This window comes from Mus musculus, chromosome 14 (assembly GCF_000001635.26).
Source record: "Mus musculus strain C57BL/6J chromosome 14, GRCm38.p6 C57BL/6J".
Classification (NCBI taxonomy): Eukaryota; Metazoa; Chordata; class Mammalia; order Rodentia; family Muridae; genus Mus; species Mus musculus.
In genome coordinates this window covers 11,957,195-11,973,559 of record NC_000080.6, presented here as the reverse complement: position 1 = coordinate 11,973,559, position 16,365 = coordinate 11,957,195, and the positions used below count along the sequence as shown (strand labels likewise).

Genomic DNA, 16,365 nt, shown 5'->3' with positions numbered 1-16,365 from the left:
ACATCATTAGTTACTTTATTTACTTTGACCTCTTTTGTTCTTATTAAAAGAGCAAACATGACAGAAACCCCTCTTGAATAACTTCCATTAGTTTCTTGTTAACTCATTACCTAACTCCATTATTATGGTCTGGAGCCTGTAAGCCTCCATGTTTCTATATTGGAGGCATAACTTGCACGTGGCTAGTGAGCACATGAGATACGAATGTGGTTTGTCCACACAGAACTAAGCTGTTCATGAACTGGCCAGAGAGATGGCTCTGTAGGTAATGAACCTTGCTGCCAAGCCTGGTGAGATAGTGTGAACCCAGGAACCCAGATGGCAGAAGGAGCATGGTTCTCTCAAGTTGTCCTCGGACCTCTACCCACAGGCTCTGGCAGTGTGCTCCACCTGCCATAAAAGAAATTTAATAAGAAAAACTGAGTTTTAAAGATTTAGTATTAAAAACAGAATGCAAGAGATCTCAGCCATAACTTTTTATAGTGGGTTTTATGTTGGAATAATATTAGGGCAAATATAACAGATTATTAAAATCAATAAAATTATAGTAACCTTTATGATAAATAATAATAAAATAATCTGTATAAAATAAATGGTTTGATGTAAATCAAACCACCTGTTTCCCCTTATCTCTTTTAGTGTGGATTATAAAAACTCTGAAGAGTAATATGTGGTTCCTCTGACAATTGCTCTAAGCTGGTGCAGCTCTCATGGGCTAGACAGAACTGGTCAGTCTAGGCATACACTATGACATTCTCCACAGACATTGTACCGTTTATATGGTCTCTCTGGTTCATCTGCGACCATTAGAAGCCCCTCTGCTTTTTTCTTTCCTATTATACTATAGATGAAGAATCCAACAGTATTTCTTGGATAATTTTAAAAACTGACCAAAGCAATGCCAAAAGAGAAAGAGAGAAAAGGGGGGGAGGGGAGAAGAGAGGAATCATGCATAAAATACAAACAAGCACAGCTTACATTTCCCAGACTCCTGAGCACATCTCAATCTGTGGGTCTTAACCCTGTGGGGGGTAGGGTAGCTCCTCAGACTTCCTTTATATCAGATATTTACATTGTGATTCACAAGAGTACCAAATTTATAGTATGAAGTAGCAATAAAAGTAATTTCGTGGTTGGGGTCACCCCAACATGAGGAACTGTATTAAAGGGTGGCAGCATTGGGAAAGTTGAGAACCACGGCTCTTAAGCATCAACATGGCATGGGTCACACCTCTCACTGTTGCATGAGTTCAGGCATTCTGAGATTAAGATGGGCGTGGGACTACAGCTTCCCTACAGCCCAATATGGAATCAAGTGAAGAAACATCTGAAAATGTCTCAGCACACACAGTATTCAATACATTTGTTTACAACATGATTTCTCCACACCCATCATTCGCTACATTCCCGGTCTTCTCCATGGCTGTCTGAAGGCCCCGGGTCACCAGGCTTCTTCTTGAAGTAGGACTCCAATTCTACTAGGTCTTCTGGTCTAGTTTTCAAGGTTTGTCATCTCCTTGGTTAAAAGTCTCAAAATGAGCCAGCTACTAGCAACATGGGACAACATGTGGGTGATACATCTCCAAGGAGCCCTCAGCCTAGTCTACATCTAAGGATGGCTGTTGACTGCACAGGGAACAGGTTCCTTCCCCTCACGAAACCTCTGTAACAATCCACATCAACAGAACCACTGAGAAGACTCTTATATATGACAGACAAAGGCCAGCTCAGCCCAGGGGAACACTAGACTTTTAAATAGACTCTTTATGGTAAGAAAGTCAACATCTAAGTTTCAGGAAGACCCATGGACATTTGACAGACGTCACTTCAGAGCAAATAACCAACAGACACCAGGAAAGCATAGAACTAGCCCTACAGTGCCCTCAACATCCAATAGAAAGGCAAGCAAGACAATGGAATCTGTAAAGAAAGTTTGTTTCAGAAGGATTATAAGGATTTTGTTATATATAGAAAAGTGGGAGATGGGGTAGGGGGGAGAGATAGCATTATCATTAAGAGAACATGGTTCAGTACTCCCTTAAGGGATATTTTCTCTGGTGACAAATCAAGATGCTACCAAGGTCATAAGGACCTTAAACAATTAGTTTTGAATAAGCCAAGGTGACAGTATTATTTTCAAGATGACAGAAATGTCAAAACAGTCCTTGTGTCCTCTGAGGACATATGTACATTTGAACTGTCAACCAGAGAGTAGAAATACTTAAACCAACATTTCTAAAAGGAAAGGAAATACTGCCATACAAATAAAAGACAAGGGTAATTCTCATATAAGTTTAAAAAGATACTGTGTTAGGGGCCAGTGAAATGGCTCTGTGGGTAAAGGCTCTTGCCTTGGCCAAGCTTGACAACCTAAGATAAAACACTAAAGATTTACATGGTCAAAGAGAGAAACTAGTCTTGCAGGTTGCCTTCTGACTTCCACATGTGCTCTAAACATACATACCAAATGAAAGAAAAAATTTAAAAAGATATTGTTAAATAAAGCTGAACTGATTTCTCCTTTATTATTTATTGTTGCTATACAAAGTGATAGCCATCATTGTGGCATTTTCATACATACATACACACATACATAAGTGAGCAGTTTAATTTTTAAAGTGGAAGATGCTTCAAATCCCTTAATATGCTAGCAAATGGCATAAACCTTTAGGAAGGCATGCATGTGCTTAAATTTACTCTCAGCAGAATGCAGAAAGGAGTGGAGCTAACATTAAGGCCATATCAAACTATGGAGGCCAGAGATCAAAGTGGGACATGTACAGATGCTCTGACAATTATTTGAACTGTAAAGACACTATCATGCATGCAGTAGGTGGAGAGGGTGATACCATGGGTCAGTTGTGCTCAGGCTTAGCAGACGGAAGGTGGGCGTGGATCTCCTGAGCCAGAACCTAGGGGTCATGGCACACACTATCTTGCCAGAGAGAGGCAGAGGTACTCCAAGGCATATGCAAGATATGTTTCATCAAAGGGAAGCTGTGGGTCTTGCTCTGTGTGGGCAGGCAGGCTCTGAGCAGATAGGGCTCTCCTGGGCATGGCTGGGGAAAGAGGGAGAAAAGGCAGATACAAGGCCAAACCGAATATGGGAGAAGGGAACAGGAAAAGAAGTCAGCCGAGAACTGGACAGTCCCTCACCCTGACCCAGAATGTTCATAGCATACTGTCAGAAGAGGTTCAGAAGAACAAGAAAAAACATTCAGTCTTGCAGACAGAAAAACAGTCAATATGTTGCATCAGGGCTACAGTGACCAGGACTCTCTGTAATAAAACAATGAAGCCATACATGGGACACAAGAACCACATGATGGCACATTTCTCCAAGATCAAAAGAAATCTGCTGCAATTATTTGTTTGTTTGTTTATTTATTTTTCTGGTAGAGACTTATTTGGTGATGAAACCTGATGTGAAGAGACATGAAGCTATTTACAGACACACACAGGAGCCTTTCTTAAAAAAGATTGCAGATTCTAAAACATCTGGCCTCCAGAGTCTGAGATAAGGAATTGCCACCCTGTAACATATGGTAATGTGTACATGAAACGTAGTAAGAAGGAAGTCTTTGTTTCTCGGTACTTGCTAAGATGCCCTAACTAGAGCTGAAGCAAACCAGCTGTGAGTCTAGCTGGGAAGGGCACAGACAATCAATTTGGATCATTTAAGCTTATTGAAGACTTCAACTCATAAAAAGTCTGAATCAACAACTCCTGTAATCTCTTATTGTAATAAATACGATTTTAATTACCTCAGACAATAAGCACGCGATGAACCTCCACTTTAATGGAGCTCTCGGATGTTCTGTCTAGAGGTTTTCTTTGAATTCACTCCAACTTCAATTATTAGTAGAAACGTGCCATGATTCCATTCCTGTTTGTGTGTTAGGAATTGTCAGTTACAGGATCAACCACAGGCCAAGGAAGGAGTATGATACAAGGAAAGGTAACATTCTTAGGAGAACTGCAGAAGCAATGACATCCAGAGCCACGAAACAAAGACTGAGCCATTCTAACACTACTGTCCCTTTCACCAGAATAGTTTGAACCTATACTACCTCACATAAGCAAAGTCCCCTTTGCCTATGACAACACTCATGGTCTTACACAATGTCACCAACCTTGGGACCTTTGCATAGTTCTGTTCTCACAGCAGGATCAGAGTTATCCCTTAATCTTTATCTCCATCACTATCTCCAAGATCCTTCCCATCTTGGCGCCATGTCCCTCTGCTTCAGAGTCCATCTATAACAACTGAAAAGGCACTATGACTCAGCAATTGGTCTCCTGCAGTGTCACCTCCAGAACACAAACATCTGGAGGCAGGCAAGTGGCTTCCAGTTCTACTTGTGTGTCACTAACATCTGTAAGGCAGAACATGCAAAGAAACCTTCAGTCAGCAGGGAAACTGATGCAGGGCAGCAGAGGATACCCAAGGACGGGTCTGTCCTACAACAGGACACTGCAGTCACTCCTAATTACTTTTCTGAGTTTGATTTTGCAGGAAAAAAAGGGAAGAGAAGAGAAGAGAAGAGAAGAGAAGAGAAGAGAAGAGAAGAGAAGAGAAGAGGAGAGGAGAGGAGAGGAGAGGAGAGGAGAGGAGAGGAGAGGAGAGGAAGAGGAAGAGGAAGAGGAAGAGGAAGAGGAAGAGGAAGAGGAAGAGGAAGAGGAAGAGGAAGAGGAAGAGGAAGAGGAAGAGGAGGAAGAAAGAAGAAGGAAGAAGAAGAAGGAGAAGAAGAAGAAGAAGAAGAAGAAGAAGAAGAAGAAGAAGAAGAGGAGGAGGAGGAGGAGGAGGAGGAGGAGGAGGAGGAGGAGGAGGAGGAGGAGGAGGAGGAGAAGCAGAAGAGAAGCAGAAAGGAAGGAAAAAGGAAGGAAGGAAAAAAGGAAAGAAAGAAAAATAACTGGCTTTTGAAAAGCACTGACTTTGCGTGGACTGTATAGTGACTTTCTAGTTAACAATTAGACTGGATCCAATCTACTATAAGACCATTTCAACCAGGAAAATGGAGACAGGTCTAAACTGTGGATGGCTAAAAAGCCATAGGTATTTTCAAAGGATTCATGGGAAGGAGCAAAATCTACAAGGTTGGCTTTGTTGCAGTTTACCCTCAGGGAGCAGGACCAGGTTCTGATGAGACACATGCTTAAAATTCAGCCTGCAGGGCAGAAGCCTGTCACAGTCGCTGAAATTATGGGGTTGTGCTATATGTCAAACCACAAGGTATATTGCTTTTGTAACCAACACAAGAGGCCACAGTTACTGCACAGGAAACAAGGTTCTCAGTATTTAAAGTGTTTATGGTGGTGTCTGTCCCCAAGATGAAGGGGGCTTAATCCCACTAAATGCATGCTTTTTTTTTTTTTTTTTTTTTGCTCTGGCGGCTCACACATGTGACACTAGTGACATCTGTGGGCTGGATGGCTTCTTGTACAGAGGGTTATTACATACACTGGCACATTACCAGGATCCTGAACTCAACTAGAAACCAGTAGCTTACCACTGGCAACAGTGACAATGGCCGCCAAACCATCAGAAAAGATGATTGTTGTTCTCGGAGAGGTTGTAGGGAGGGTGGTCCCATTGGTCCCACTCCACCAATCTCAGTGACATCCTCAACAATGCCTCTTTCTAACTGCAATGGCAGGAATGAAGGTACACTGTGCCCCCCTCCCCCCTTTTGTCACCAGACTATTAAAACAATGCCCTCCCCAGGCTGGAATTTGCTCAGGAACTACTTGCAGGGAGAAGGAAAAGGCTGGAACCTGGTGAGCCAGAGAGGAAGTCTATTTCCCAAAAAGAGATTTCTCTGCCAGTAAGCTATGTATCTCCACTTGTGGAGTCCAGACAACCAAAGATGTCACTGCTCAGAAACTAATCACCCTATTTCTTTTGATACAAGGGCTCCCATTGTCTGCAGGCTACACAAGATGAGGACTTATATGTCAACATAGCTGGCTTTTTCACAAGGGTATGAGGGACCAAACTCAGGCTGCACATACTATATCAACTGAGCCATCTCTACAGCTCTGCAGCTCCGAAGCTCCACAGTGGAAAAAGAGACTGAAGCCTGGAAGGTGGTGGTGGTGGGTGGGGCCATAGATGAACCAGGACAGCTTAGCTAGGAGGTCTTCTTCCCTCTACTTGAGCATAAACTTCATGTCAGAACTCTCACAATGGAACTGATCAGGCCTCTTTGTTCTATTTCCCAATGGGGCTACACTTTATAAAATATATTTAATAGGCCTTTTGAGGACAAATGGCCCAGTCTACCTTCTTAGGGCTGCCAGAGCCTTGGCTCTGACCTTAACATTCCAATAACACAGAGTCACATTTATACATGGCACATACAAAAATGGTACCGGGGATGCAGAGCTATTTTTCCACAATAAACTGAAACTTTTCTTGGAATATAATGTAGATACGTGTTAGGTCTCAAAGAAACCCTGGACAAATGGTGAGCTGAGGTACCCGTTAACATATCAAAGAGGCCTCTGGCCAGCTCACCCAGCATCACACAGTACCTGTGGTTCCTCCCAGAACTTCTCACCTGTCCCTCACCCAAAACCCCTCGCTCCCAGTGGATGGGCTTCACTTCTGGTCCCCAATTTCTCTTCCTTATATAATTCAGCCATTTTGACTAAGTACCCTGCTGATCCACTGTACTCTTCTGTTCTCTGCCTCCTGGTCTCTGGGCTCACTCCTGGCCTCTTGTCTCCTAGTTCCCTCTCCTCTCCATTTTCTCTCTTTGACTTCCTCTCTTTATCTCTGTTCCCTCCTCTTATGGCCCAGTTCCGTTTGCTGGCCATGCTCAGTCAGGACCCTTCCAGATGGCTTTGGCTGTTTCCTCCCTCTTGTCTACAATAAACCTTCTCCTGAACCCTTACCCAGGAGCAGTCGTGTCCTCATGTTTCATTCCATATGAAAAGAAATAAGCTGACTCTGAGATGACAGGATTACCAGGAAGAGCTAGTGTAAATAAAGAACTTCAGTAACGCAAGCTATCGCAAAGTTTTACATACACATTTGAGACAGAAGTGAGCAACTTTCATGTGCATATTTTACAGTTAAATTGGATCCAATTGCCTTTAATCCCTGCAACTTAAGTACCTCCAAATATACCACTAAGAACATCAACATGTTATCACAGTTTATGAAAGCAAGTTATGAACCAGCTGGGCATGAGGAATCAGCTTCACACAGGCAGGTTTACTCTATAATGCCATCCTAAAGCCAAGAACCCAAGCAGCTTGACCAGACAGTAAGCCTGGGCATCACCAGTACCACAGTGTATTAGTGCCATCAACTGATGGCACTCTTTAAGCAATAGAAAAGTCAAACAGCTTTCAAAACTCAAAGCTTCAAAGAAAACATAGGTCTCAGCTGTATACAGAGTGTGCACGATGAACCGCCCTCGAGGTAGAGGCTGTGATTGCATATGAAGAACAAGCCCCGCCTCCCCATCCTGCTCCAGAGCACAGTTCTTTTGTTCTGAATAAGGAGGTTTCAGAGCAAAGCTGGTAGAATACCAGCCCTTCAACGTGCACTGCCCTTTGGAAGTGGAGGTGGGGTGAGACCAGAAGAGAAAGCCCACACTTACAAACACCATGGAACTTTGATTCTAGGAAGCAAGTTTGCCATGTATAAATAAAGGTAAGACTTCTAAGAAGTGACTCATTCTATTCTCAGGGCAGGAGGGCCCATTAAGTTGAAACTCCCCTCAGAATCATATAATTAGTGTGACCAGGAGAGGAAGTCCTACAGACAAGGGTGTACAGGGGCGATGTTAAATTAAACAAATCACAGAAAACATGAATCACTTTTTCAGAGTAGTTACTTCTGGTGTCTCTAGGACCAGTATGTAAGAGAGAGATCTATTTCAGTGTAGGTGATACTATGATACATGTGAGCGTGTGTATAAATGCATGCAGATATACATTCATGCATGTATATGTTTTCATCCATAGGTTTTGTCGTCTGATCCTTCAAGAAACTAGAGAATCCTTCTCAAGAGAAAATAAACTGTCCGTAAGGCCAGTTCAGAAACACCACCCTGCCCCAACATTGTGTCTTGGGATTGCCTATAAAGAAATGATTTGTGTTACTTTGTCTGATAGTGTAACTAGCCTTACCACCTGCTCTCTATACAGGGAAAAAAATGCTACAGCCAGCCCAAGCCCAAAAGAATTTGAAGGAACAGGTCTGAGTAAGCTGCCCTGCCCCAGCTACCAGCACTAGCCCAGACATTACTGTACATGCTTCCACAGTCCACACTTAAATGAGTAAGAACTGACTTGTGGGAACCTCACAAGCTCCTGTACCCAGGATCTCCAGACCTAATCACGTTTCCTCTTCTCTAATTACATTGTCTGGAACCTTTCAAATATCCATTGCAACAAACTTGGGAGATGTGGATGTGACTAAGGTCTGTGAGCTATATCAGAAAACTAATAATGAATAGGGGTATCCGGAGTCTCACAGGCAGAAACTTGTGATGGAAGTAGAGGTTGTCCGGTGCTACAACCACTCCAGTAGTGACACGCATGACAGGCCCCAAAAACCTGGACGCAGTCCTGAGATGAAAAGTTCACGAAAACTTAGTCTCCTGGAAATTTGGCTAGAATGACCCAGATTTGTCCCTGGGATAGTGTGGGGGGTCTTGCACGCTTTCTTAAAATATTTTACTGGATAAGAGTTAGAAATCTCAGGGCAAGCTTAGCAAAGTATACTTAGAATCTTCATTATAGTCATGGATGGCAGACTACATTACTTATTAGTAGAAAGCCCCCCCCCCCAACACACACACAATCACTTAGAATAATAGCTGAGCTACTCTCATATGCAAGAATTTACAATTATCTAGGAAGAAGGAAGGTTGTGGTCTAAGAAGGAACTAGAGTAAAAACTTAGAACTATAGATAGCTGAGTTACACCCATACACAGGTATTTACAATGGCCTAGGGGGAAGGTGGAGTATACAATAGACTAGAGTAGGAACAATGGCAAGGGTGTGAAGCCCTTGCCCCTGGCTTCTAAAATTAACCCCACCTTAGGTGGGGTTACTATGGATCCCAATTGTTAACACTGATTTTATCCCAGTTGGTTCCCATTAGCTTTTTTTTTTTTTTTAAAGATTTATTTATTTATTACATGTAAGTACACTGTAGCTGTCTTCAGACACACCAGAAGAGGGCGTCAGATTTTGTTACAGATGGTTGTGAGCCACCATGTGGTTGCTGGAATTTGAACTCTGGACCTTCGGAAGAGCAGTCGGGTGCTCTTACCCACTGAGCCATCTCACCAGCCCCCCATTAGCTTTTAAGTACGCACTCCTCTGTTTTGTAGTAAAAGTAATTTTGCATCAGATAACTTCAATGTACCTTGAATGGCCTTAATGTATCACTTAATTTCTTTGTTTCCTGTAATATAAAAGACGGACTTCGACAATTACATTCAGATACCACACTCCCTTGTGTTCATATTTGTTTGTCACCCCCTTCTCGCCAATTCCTTGCCCGCCTATAACCACCGGAACCCCATTTTCCTGCAGATCGAGGGCCCAATTGAGGTTCTTCTGCAGCAGTCTGGTAGCAGTGAGGCTGTCTGCAGGATCTACATAATCTCCACACAGAGGTAGTGCGGGAAGGAACAGACAGGCAGAGCCGTGCATGGAACTTTCAGCACACTGCTGGGGTAAAAGCTCCACACATTCTTGGATCTAAAGTGGTCTGTGTCGTGAGAGTACAGGCGGAAATGCTGAGGCGGAAAGACTGTCCCATTGAGTTCAAAAGCACTCCAGAGCAGAGATACCAGCGCCTGTTCCAACTTACATGAGTTCTCACACAAGGGTCATCAACAGGCTGCAAGAGCTAGGTAATAGACCTAATGCTCTGTACGTCATACATACATGTGAAATACATGTATTTTCATTATGAAGAGGATCCCAAACATTTATCAGACTATCAAAGCAGGACACAAACTGAGAAACATTTGTTGCTGAAATGATACTGTTATCTGATTCTGTGGTTAGAACAGTCCAGCATTCCCTAGGGACTCCCTGTTTTATCCAACCAAAGACTACCTGCATATCTACTGAGATCGGCCACAAACCAGTCAGGCTTAGCATATAGGCATCTAGCCAATCAGCACGGGTTATCCTAACAGAATAAAACTAAAACACACGAATAAAGCAAAAGGGGCTCACAATACATGTCATATGCCAGGTGATACTAATGAAGGTATGGTTTCCACAGGACTCCTTTGTCAATTCTATATATCAGTACCATGGCCTTCCGATTGCCAGCCTGGCTTTGTGAAAAGATGGCCTCACAATGCTTGAGGAATGAAATAGAGTTACCATCAGTTCTAAGAAAAGATGACAGTGGCTCAGACCATCAATAGTCACATCCAGCTGGAAGGGACCAAAACCCAAAACAAACTCTTCAAAGAAGGTCACACCTCAGAGAAGATTCTGAGACTTCTTTCCATATCACCAGCCTTTTCATTTTCTAAAGAGTGACAAGAAAGTCTCTAAGCATCACATAAAATGTCACCTTCACAGAAAAGAGGGCCTGAGAAGCAGATTGAAAAGAGAGACTGTGTCAAAGGGAATGAAGGATCCCTAAGCAGGCAAAAGTCAGAGTGCCTGTGGACACTTTACGGCTTTCCTCTATAGCAAAGAAGAGACTGTGGGAAGCTCTTTGCTGTGCTCTCCACATAGGGTTTCCTGAGAGGAATGCAGGGAACGTCCATTTAGCCTGCAGAATGACTGAGGTAAGGACACAGCCTCCAACAACAAGAATCCCCGTGATCCCCAGTTTTTCTCACCTCCACAGGAAACCTCCGGCCATTGACACTATGCTCTGAGCCAGCGGAGCCATTGCTGTGGCCCCAGTGAAACTCCACCTTCTCAGCTTTGAATCTGCCCGGCAGTCCGGCACCACTCACAAAATAATCGTCTTTCAGCAGGATGGCAACTGTCAAATGGGAAGGAAGAGAAGGAAAGAAAAGTGAGTTTCAAACACAAACGTTAAGTTTTGCTGTTTTGTTTTTGTTCGTTGATTCTTTCAGTCAAGTTCATGATTGCCAAGGTGTGGATCACTTTCTCACATTCCTATAATACAGGTCAAAACCAGTGGTTTCAGTAAATAAGGTGGTGCTATAGCGGGCTCCTGGAGCACTGATTGGTTCTTGTTATGAGCCTTACAGAGCCACCTTCATCACCACTTCTGGAGTCTCTTGTAAGCTGTGACTGCTTACAAGAGACTCCAGACGTTGGGTTTGCAGGCCACTGGGGAAGAAGAGGGAGGGGAGGATCATTGGACTTCATGATCCCAGTCTATCCTTTCTGAGCCAGCAACCTGTATGGTATGTCATTCAGCCCCAATGACGCATGACTCCCTGGTCTCAAAAGGTACTAGAGCACAGTGAATTCAAGAGTAACGGAAGTGGGAATTACAGCTGTGCACAGTTGTGAAAAGTCACCATGTAGACACGTGGAGGTTGCTCACAATCCTTCAAGTAACCAATCCCCCATGCTTTGTAAAGAAGCCTAATAAATGCCCCAATTCCCCAATTTGGCCTCTGGTAGGATTGATTTTGGTTTGTCACTTGTGTCCTTGAAGGAGGGAGACAGAAATTTGGTTACATCTCCCTATTGTGGCAAAGAGTCACCACAATAATTTTAAGACTGAGACATCCCATTTAATATATAGGAGAAAATGGAGATATTTCCAGAAAGCAAGATACTTCTGAAACACTGGTTCTTGAAGCTGCCCCAGGATTCAAGAAATCAGATGAGAAACATACAATAAGCCACATGTGACAGGCATGTCTCTTTGACTAAAACAAAACAAAATAAAAACAAACAACAAACTACAAGACAATAACAACAAAACCTTAGGCAACTGAGCACCAAAAAGGTTTTGGAGTCTTGTTCTCTATTGAGGCATCAACAGTGGCCAGCCAGCCAGAGCTGTGGACGGCCATCTTCATCAGTACTTCCCATGCCCAGCAGTGCAGCGCACAACCTCATCAATGGTAATTCACGAAAATATTGGCCCATAATTCCATTTCCTCTCCTGCTTTCTTTAACTCCATGCATAAGAAAATTATGCTCAGTTCATGACAACCCATCAAAACATCCACAACATAAAGACATGAACCAATTCAAAACCCAAATACTAAAAAAGTAGCTCTCTTCCTCAAACCCAAGATGAGGAATTCAAGAATCATTTGGATTTCCATTCCAATAAAGCTTTAGTTTTTGCAAGGGGAATGTGATTATCTAAATTCATACAAAAGTTTCTCTTTTAAACTGCTCCAGGCTCACTCTCCTTTTTGTTCCCTCTAAAGTTGATTCATTCATTCATTTAACAAATTCTTATTGGCTGCTAAATACACGGAAGCTGCCAATCGATACACTGATTGGCTTAGGACCAAAGGCAAGCCTGTGTTGGAGAAGGGAAGCACTCGGGTTCTCATTGTCTCCTCTTCCTAAAAAGGTCCCAGTCACAGCCGTGCAGAGGAATCCTGCATGAGAATTAGGTCCGAATAAAAGATAGGGACTAGACTAATGACCCATTTCTGGAACAGGGCAATTAGTCTCAGTGCTTTGCTATGGAAAGGAAGCATTAGTGGGGAGAGAAGGAGCCCTGATCACATCAATCCCCCTTTATTGCATTCAAAAGGCACTTGTTCACCAACTTTTGAAAAATACACAGCAAACGTTCAATTACTGGGACAGTGCATTAAAGGATAAAATGAAGTAAAAGCAAGCGTTTCTTGTGCCAATTAAACAAGCTATGGCATCGCTCCAGTGCTGCTCTGTTTGGGGCATGCTTTAGAATAGAGGTCGGCACACTTTCCCTTTAATGGCCATTAGTAAATATTTTAGGATTTGAGAGCATTGAGCCTCTGGTGGAGACTTGGTAGGATAGAAGCAGAAAGAGACCATATGCAAATGAACAAATGAGACTACATTGTACAAAAACGTTATTTAATCACATTGAAACTTGAACTCAATGGAATTTTTATGCATCATAAAGTATTATTCCTCTGATTGTGTGTGTGTGTGTGTGTGCATGCGTGCACGCACGTGTGCGTGTATTCCCGTGAGCATGTGTATATACTGTGAGCATCAGTATAGAAGTCAGAGGTCCATGTCAGGTGTCTTCCTCAATAGCAGCCCTTTAGCTTATTTTGAGAGAAAGATCCTCTCGCTGAACCTGATGTTCATTGATTGGCTAGGCTAGCAGGTCAGTGAGCCCTGAGTCCTCTTCGTCAATCTCCCAGCACTGAGATTACAAGAAGGTACAATCTCGATCAGCCTTTATACAGGTACTGGGAACCCAAAGTCAGCTCCTCACTTTGTGAGGCAAACATTTTCCCCAGTGAGACACTTCTCCAGCTGCCTTCTATGTTTTAGCCATTTAAAAATATTAAGACAGGAAGATGGCCTGCCACTACATGGAAGAATATTATCAAAATTATTACAAAGTTGAGCACATATATAAAGCTATGTACTCAAATTGATGGGTATAAAGCTATAATAAAATACTTTCTAAAGTGCTATACAACACCTCCACGTGCCTTTCAGGTCAGTGCAGAAACACACAGGCACCCCCCAGCAGTGTCTTAAGTGCTGTCGATTATTCTAGCCCGGTATGATTTCTACAGACACAATCTTGCTTAAGAAGCATGGAAGCAAAGATTTCGAGTGTATCTTTTAGGACACACCCAGGGACTCAGCATCATCTCATGAATATTTGATTCTACCTAAATCATTTATGTCTCTGTCAGGGGTCATTTTACTTGTTTTATATGAATAATTAAGGTATAATTAGGGAACTGTATAATCTGAAACATTAATCTCAGTTTTCATTTTATGGAATTTCTCACCAGACACACAGCATGCCCGTGTACATATGCCCATCCAAAAATAGCTTATATTTTGTTTACATTTAATGAAACAGGGAAGAGAAAGCTTCCCCAGGTATCTTGAAACAACTTTTAAAAGGGCCAGTGATGGATGACAGCAGTATTTCGAAACAGGGAAGAAAAGGTATTTTCATGGACCACAAGAAGTCTTATGACAGAGTGGTGTGACCTCAAGCAAGTTCCCAAATTCTCTGTGCCTCAGTTTCCTTCACTGCTCACAAGGGTATGACCACAGTATCAACCCCTTGAGGCTAAAGGGCATCACTTTCCAAAAGCACCATATGCAGCGCTAGGTGCCAGGCATGGATATGGTCAATGCTGTCAATCATTTCAGGAATCAAGGTTGGAGAGCAGGTAAGGTACAGAGCGGGAACTGGAGCCACATAAATGTGGCTCTACCTGATCACGCAGAGCTCATTCAGGCTGCATATGACTCAGTGGTAGCGAGCGCACTTGCTAGCATGTTCCAGGACATGGGTTTAACTACTAGCAAAACACACATGACAGAATTAAAACTTGTTTCATTCATTCATTCACTCACTCACTTAACATCCTGAGGGAATCTCCCCTCTCCTCCCAGCCCCTCCTTACATGGCCCCTTCCACTAACACCCTCTCCTTCACCTCAGAGAAGGGGGAGCTCCCTCCCAGGGAAGCAACCCTGACACCTCAGGTCACTGCAGGACTAGCAGAATTTAAATGTGAAGCCAAGGGCCCTGGGGCCCTGCGTGCTAAACTTGGGGGCTGAATGGTCATTTTCAGTTTGCTCCAACACAGATGAAAAAAAATGACACTTTCTTTTACAAATTATTTCAATGCACTCGTTTTCTTTGAAAAGAAAATCCCTGTTACTTATCCATGCCACTCTTTGTTTCAAAGGGAAGTATTAAACTAGAATTTAATAACATAGGAATCTTTGATTTATTTTCATGGATTATAGGCTTAATTTTAACAGTAATTCTGTGTCGAACCCCTGGGTTTTCCATTTATGATTTGAATACAACACTTTCTTTGAAAGATCACCATATTCTATCAAAATAAAATTAGTGAACTTAAAGAAGAGAACTAAAGAATACCACAAGACTGAAAAGGAAATGCACACCAACACAGGAAACAGACGTTACGGGATGAAAGGTCAATACCAGAAGACAATGGTTTAAAATGGAAAGTCTGTGAGGGCAGAAAACGTGGCCATTGAAATCCCAATTCCCAGTGTTCTTTATTAGATGTTGGGGCCTTTGGAAGGTGTTGAGATCATAATACTGGAGTTTTCAGGCATGGAAAGAATGAGCAGGGGAGAGAGCCTGACCCTTTCCACCCATGGAGGACATAGTGAGAAGAGACCCTCTAGGAACCAGAAATGAAAGTTTCAGCTGGGAATGGGCTCCTCAGATGCCAGAAGTTTGACTTCCAGTCTCCACAGCTGTGAGAAATGTGTAAGCTACTCTTGGTGTCATGTATAGTAACACAGCGTGAATTCACAAAAATAACAGGACAGATGGGGCTGGAAGGAACACACACGGGAGTGAACCTCTTAAAACTTTCCCCTTATGTGAATCAATTGCTAACATGGATTGTGAAGCAATCAAAACTCATTAAGGGAAGAAGCACATGTCCAAGGGCTTCACATCCAATGCTTTTGACAACCTGGAATTCAAGGCCCAGGTCCACACCAGCAGCTCTCCCAGAGCCTTGCTCTGAACTCTAAGGTTAAGGTCTGCCTCCGCCACAGCAGGCACAGTGCCTCTTTGGGACGATGTAGAACCAATGTCTAAGGTGTAATCTACACAGAGCAGATAGTGTATCTTAGTGTCACTAAATGGACAAGAAGCTCTGGGGGCTTTGCAGGGAGCTGCAACCTCCCGTGCAATATCCTGGGCATCATGCAGTCAGACAGGGAGAGCTGTGGATAAGAATCCAGTGCGTCATTTGTGTGCTCTGAAGTCTAAAATTCCTACGATGTGACTACAATTAAAGCACCAAGGCTAGGAAAACTCTAGTGAGCAGAATGGCCTCTGCCCCTTGTCATGAGTTGATGTGAACTATGCATTTACAAATGTGTTCACTGCCACCAGTATCTTTACTCAGATAAAATGATGCTTAAAGAAGATCTACTGTTACTTTATATGTATGGGTGTTTGCCTACAAGTATGCATGAGCACTCTGTTGGTACCTGAAGGAGCCAGAAGAGGGTGTGGGATTTCCTGGAGTACAGATGGGTTTGAGCTGCCAGCATGGTTCTGGGAAGCAAACCTGGGCCCTCTGCAAGAGCAGCTGGTGCTTTCAACTACTGAGTCAGCTCTCCAGCCCCTTACAGGCATTTCTTGAAGATAACAGAAATAGGTGTAATGGTATTTTTCAGTTGCAGGAAAGAATACAGGCAGGCAAAGCCAGTAGATGAAAAATAGTATGGAAATT

General features: G+C 43.0%; 1 protein-coding gene across 2 annotated transcripts in view; it reads right to left on the bottom strand.

Moving 5' to 3' along the window:
• Ptprg (protein tyrosine phosphatase, receptor type, G) overlaps nt 1-16,365 on the bottom strand; it is a 688,602-nt gene that overhangs the window by 268,482 nt on the left and 403,755 nt on the right. For both annotated transcript variants that reach the window (XM_006517956.4, NM_008981.3), the window contains exon 4: nt 10,838-10,986. In XM_006517956.4, the coding sequence (XP_006518019.1) occupies nt 10,838-10,986 (149 nt within the window). The remainder of the gene's footprint in view (nt 1-10,837; nt 10,987-16,365) is intronic.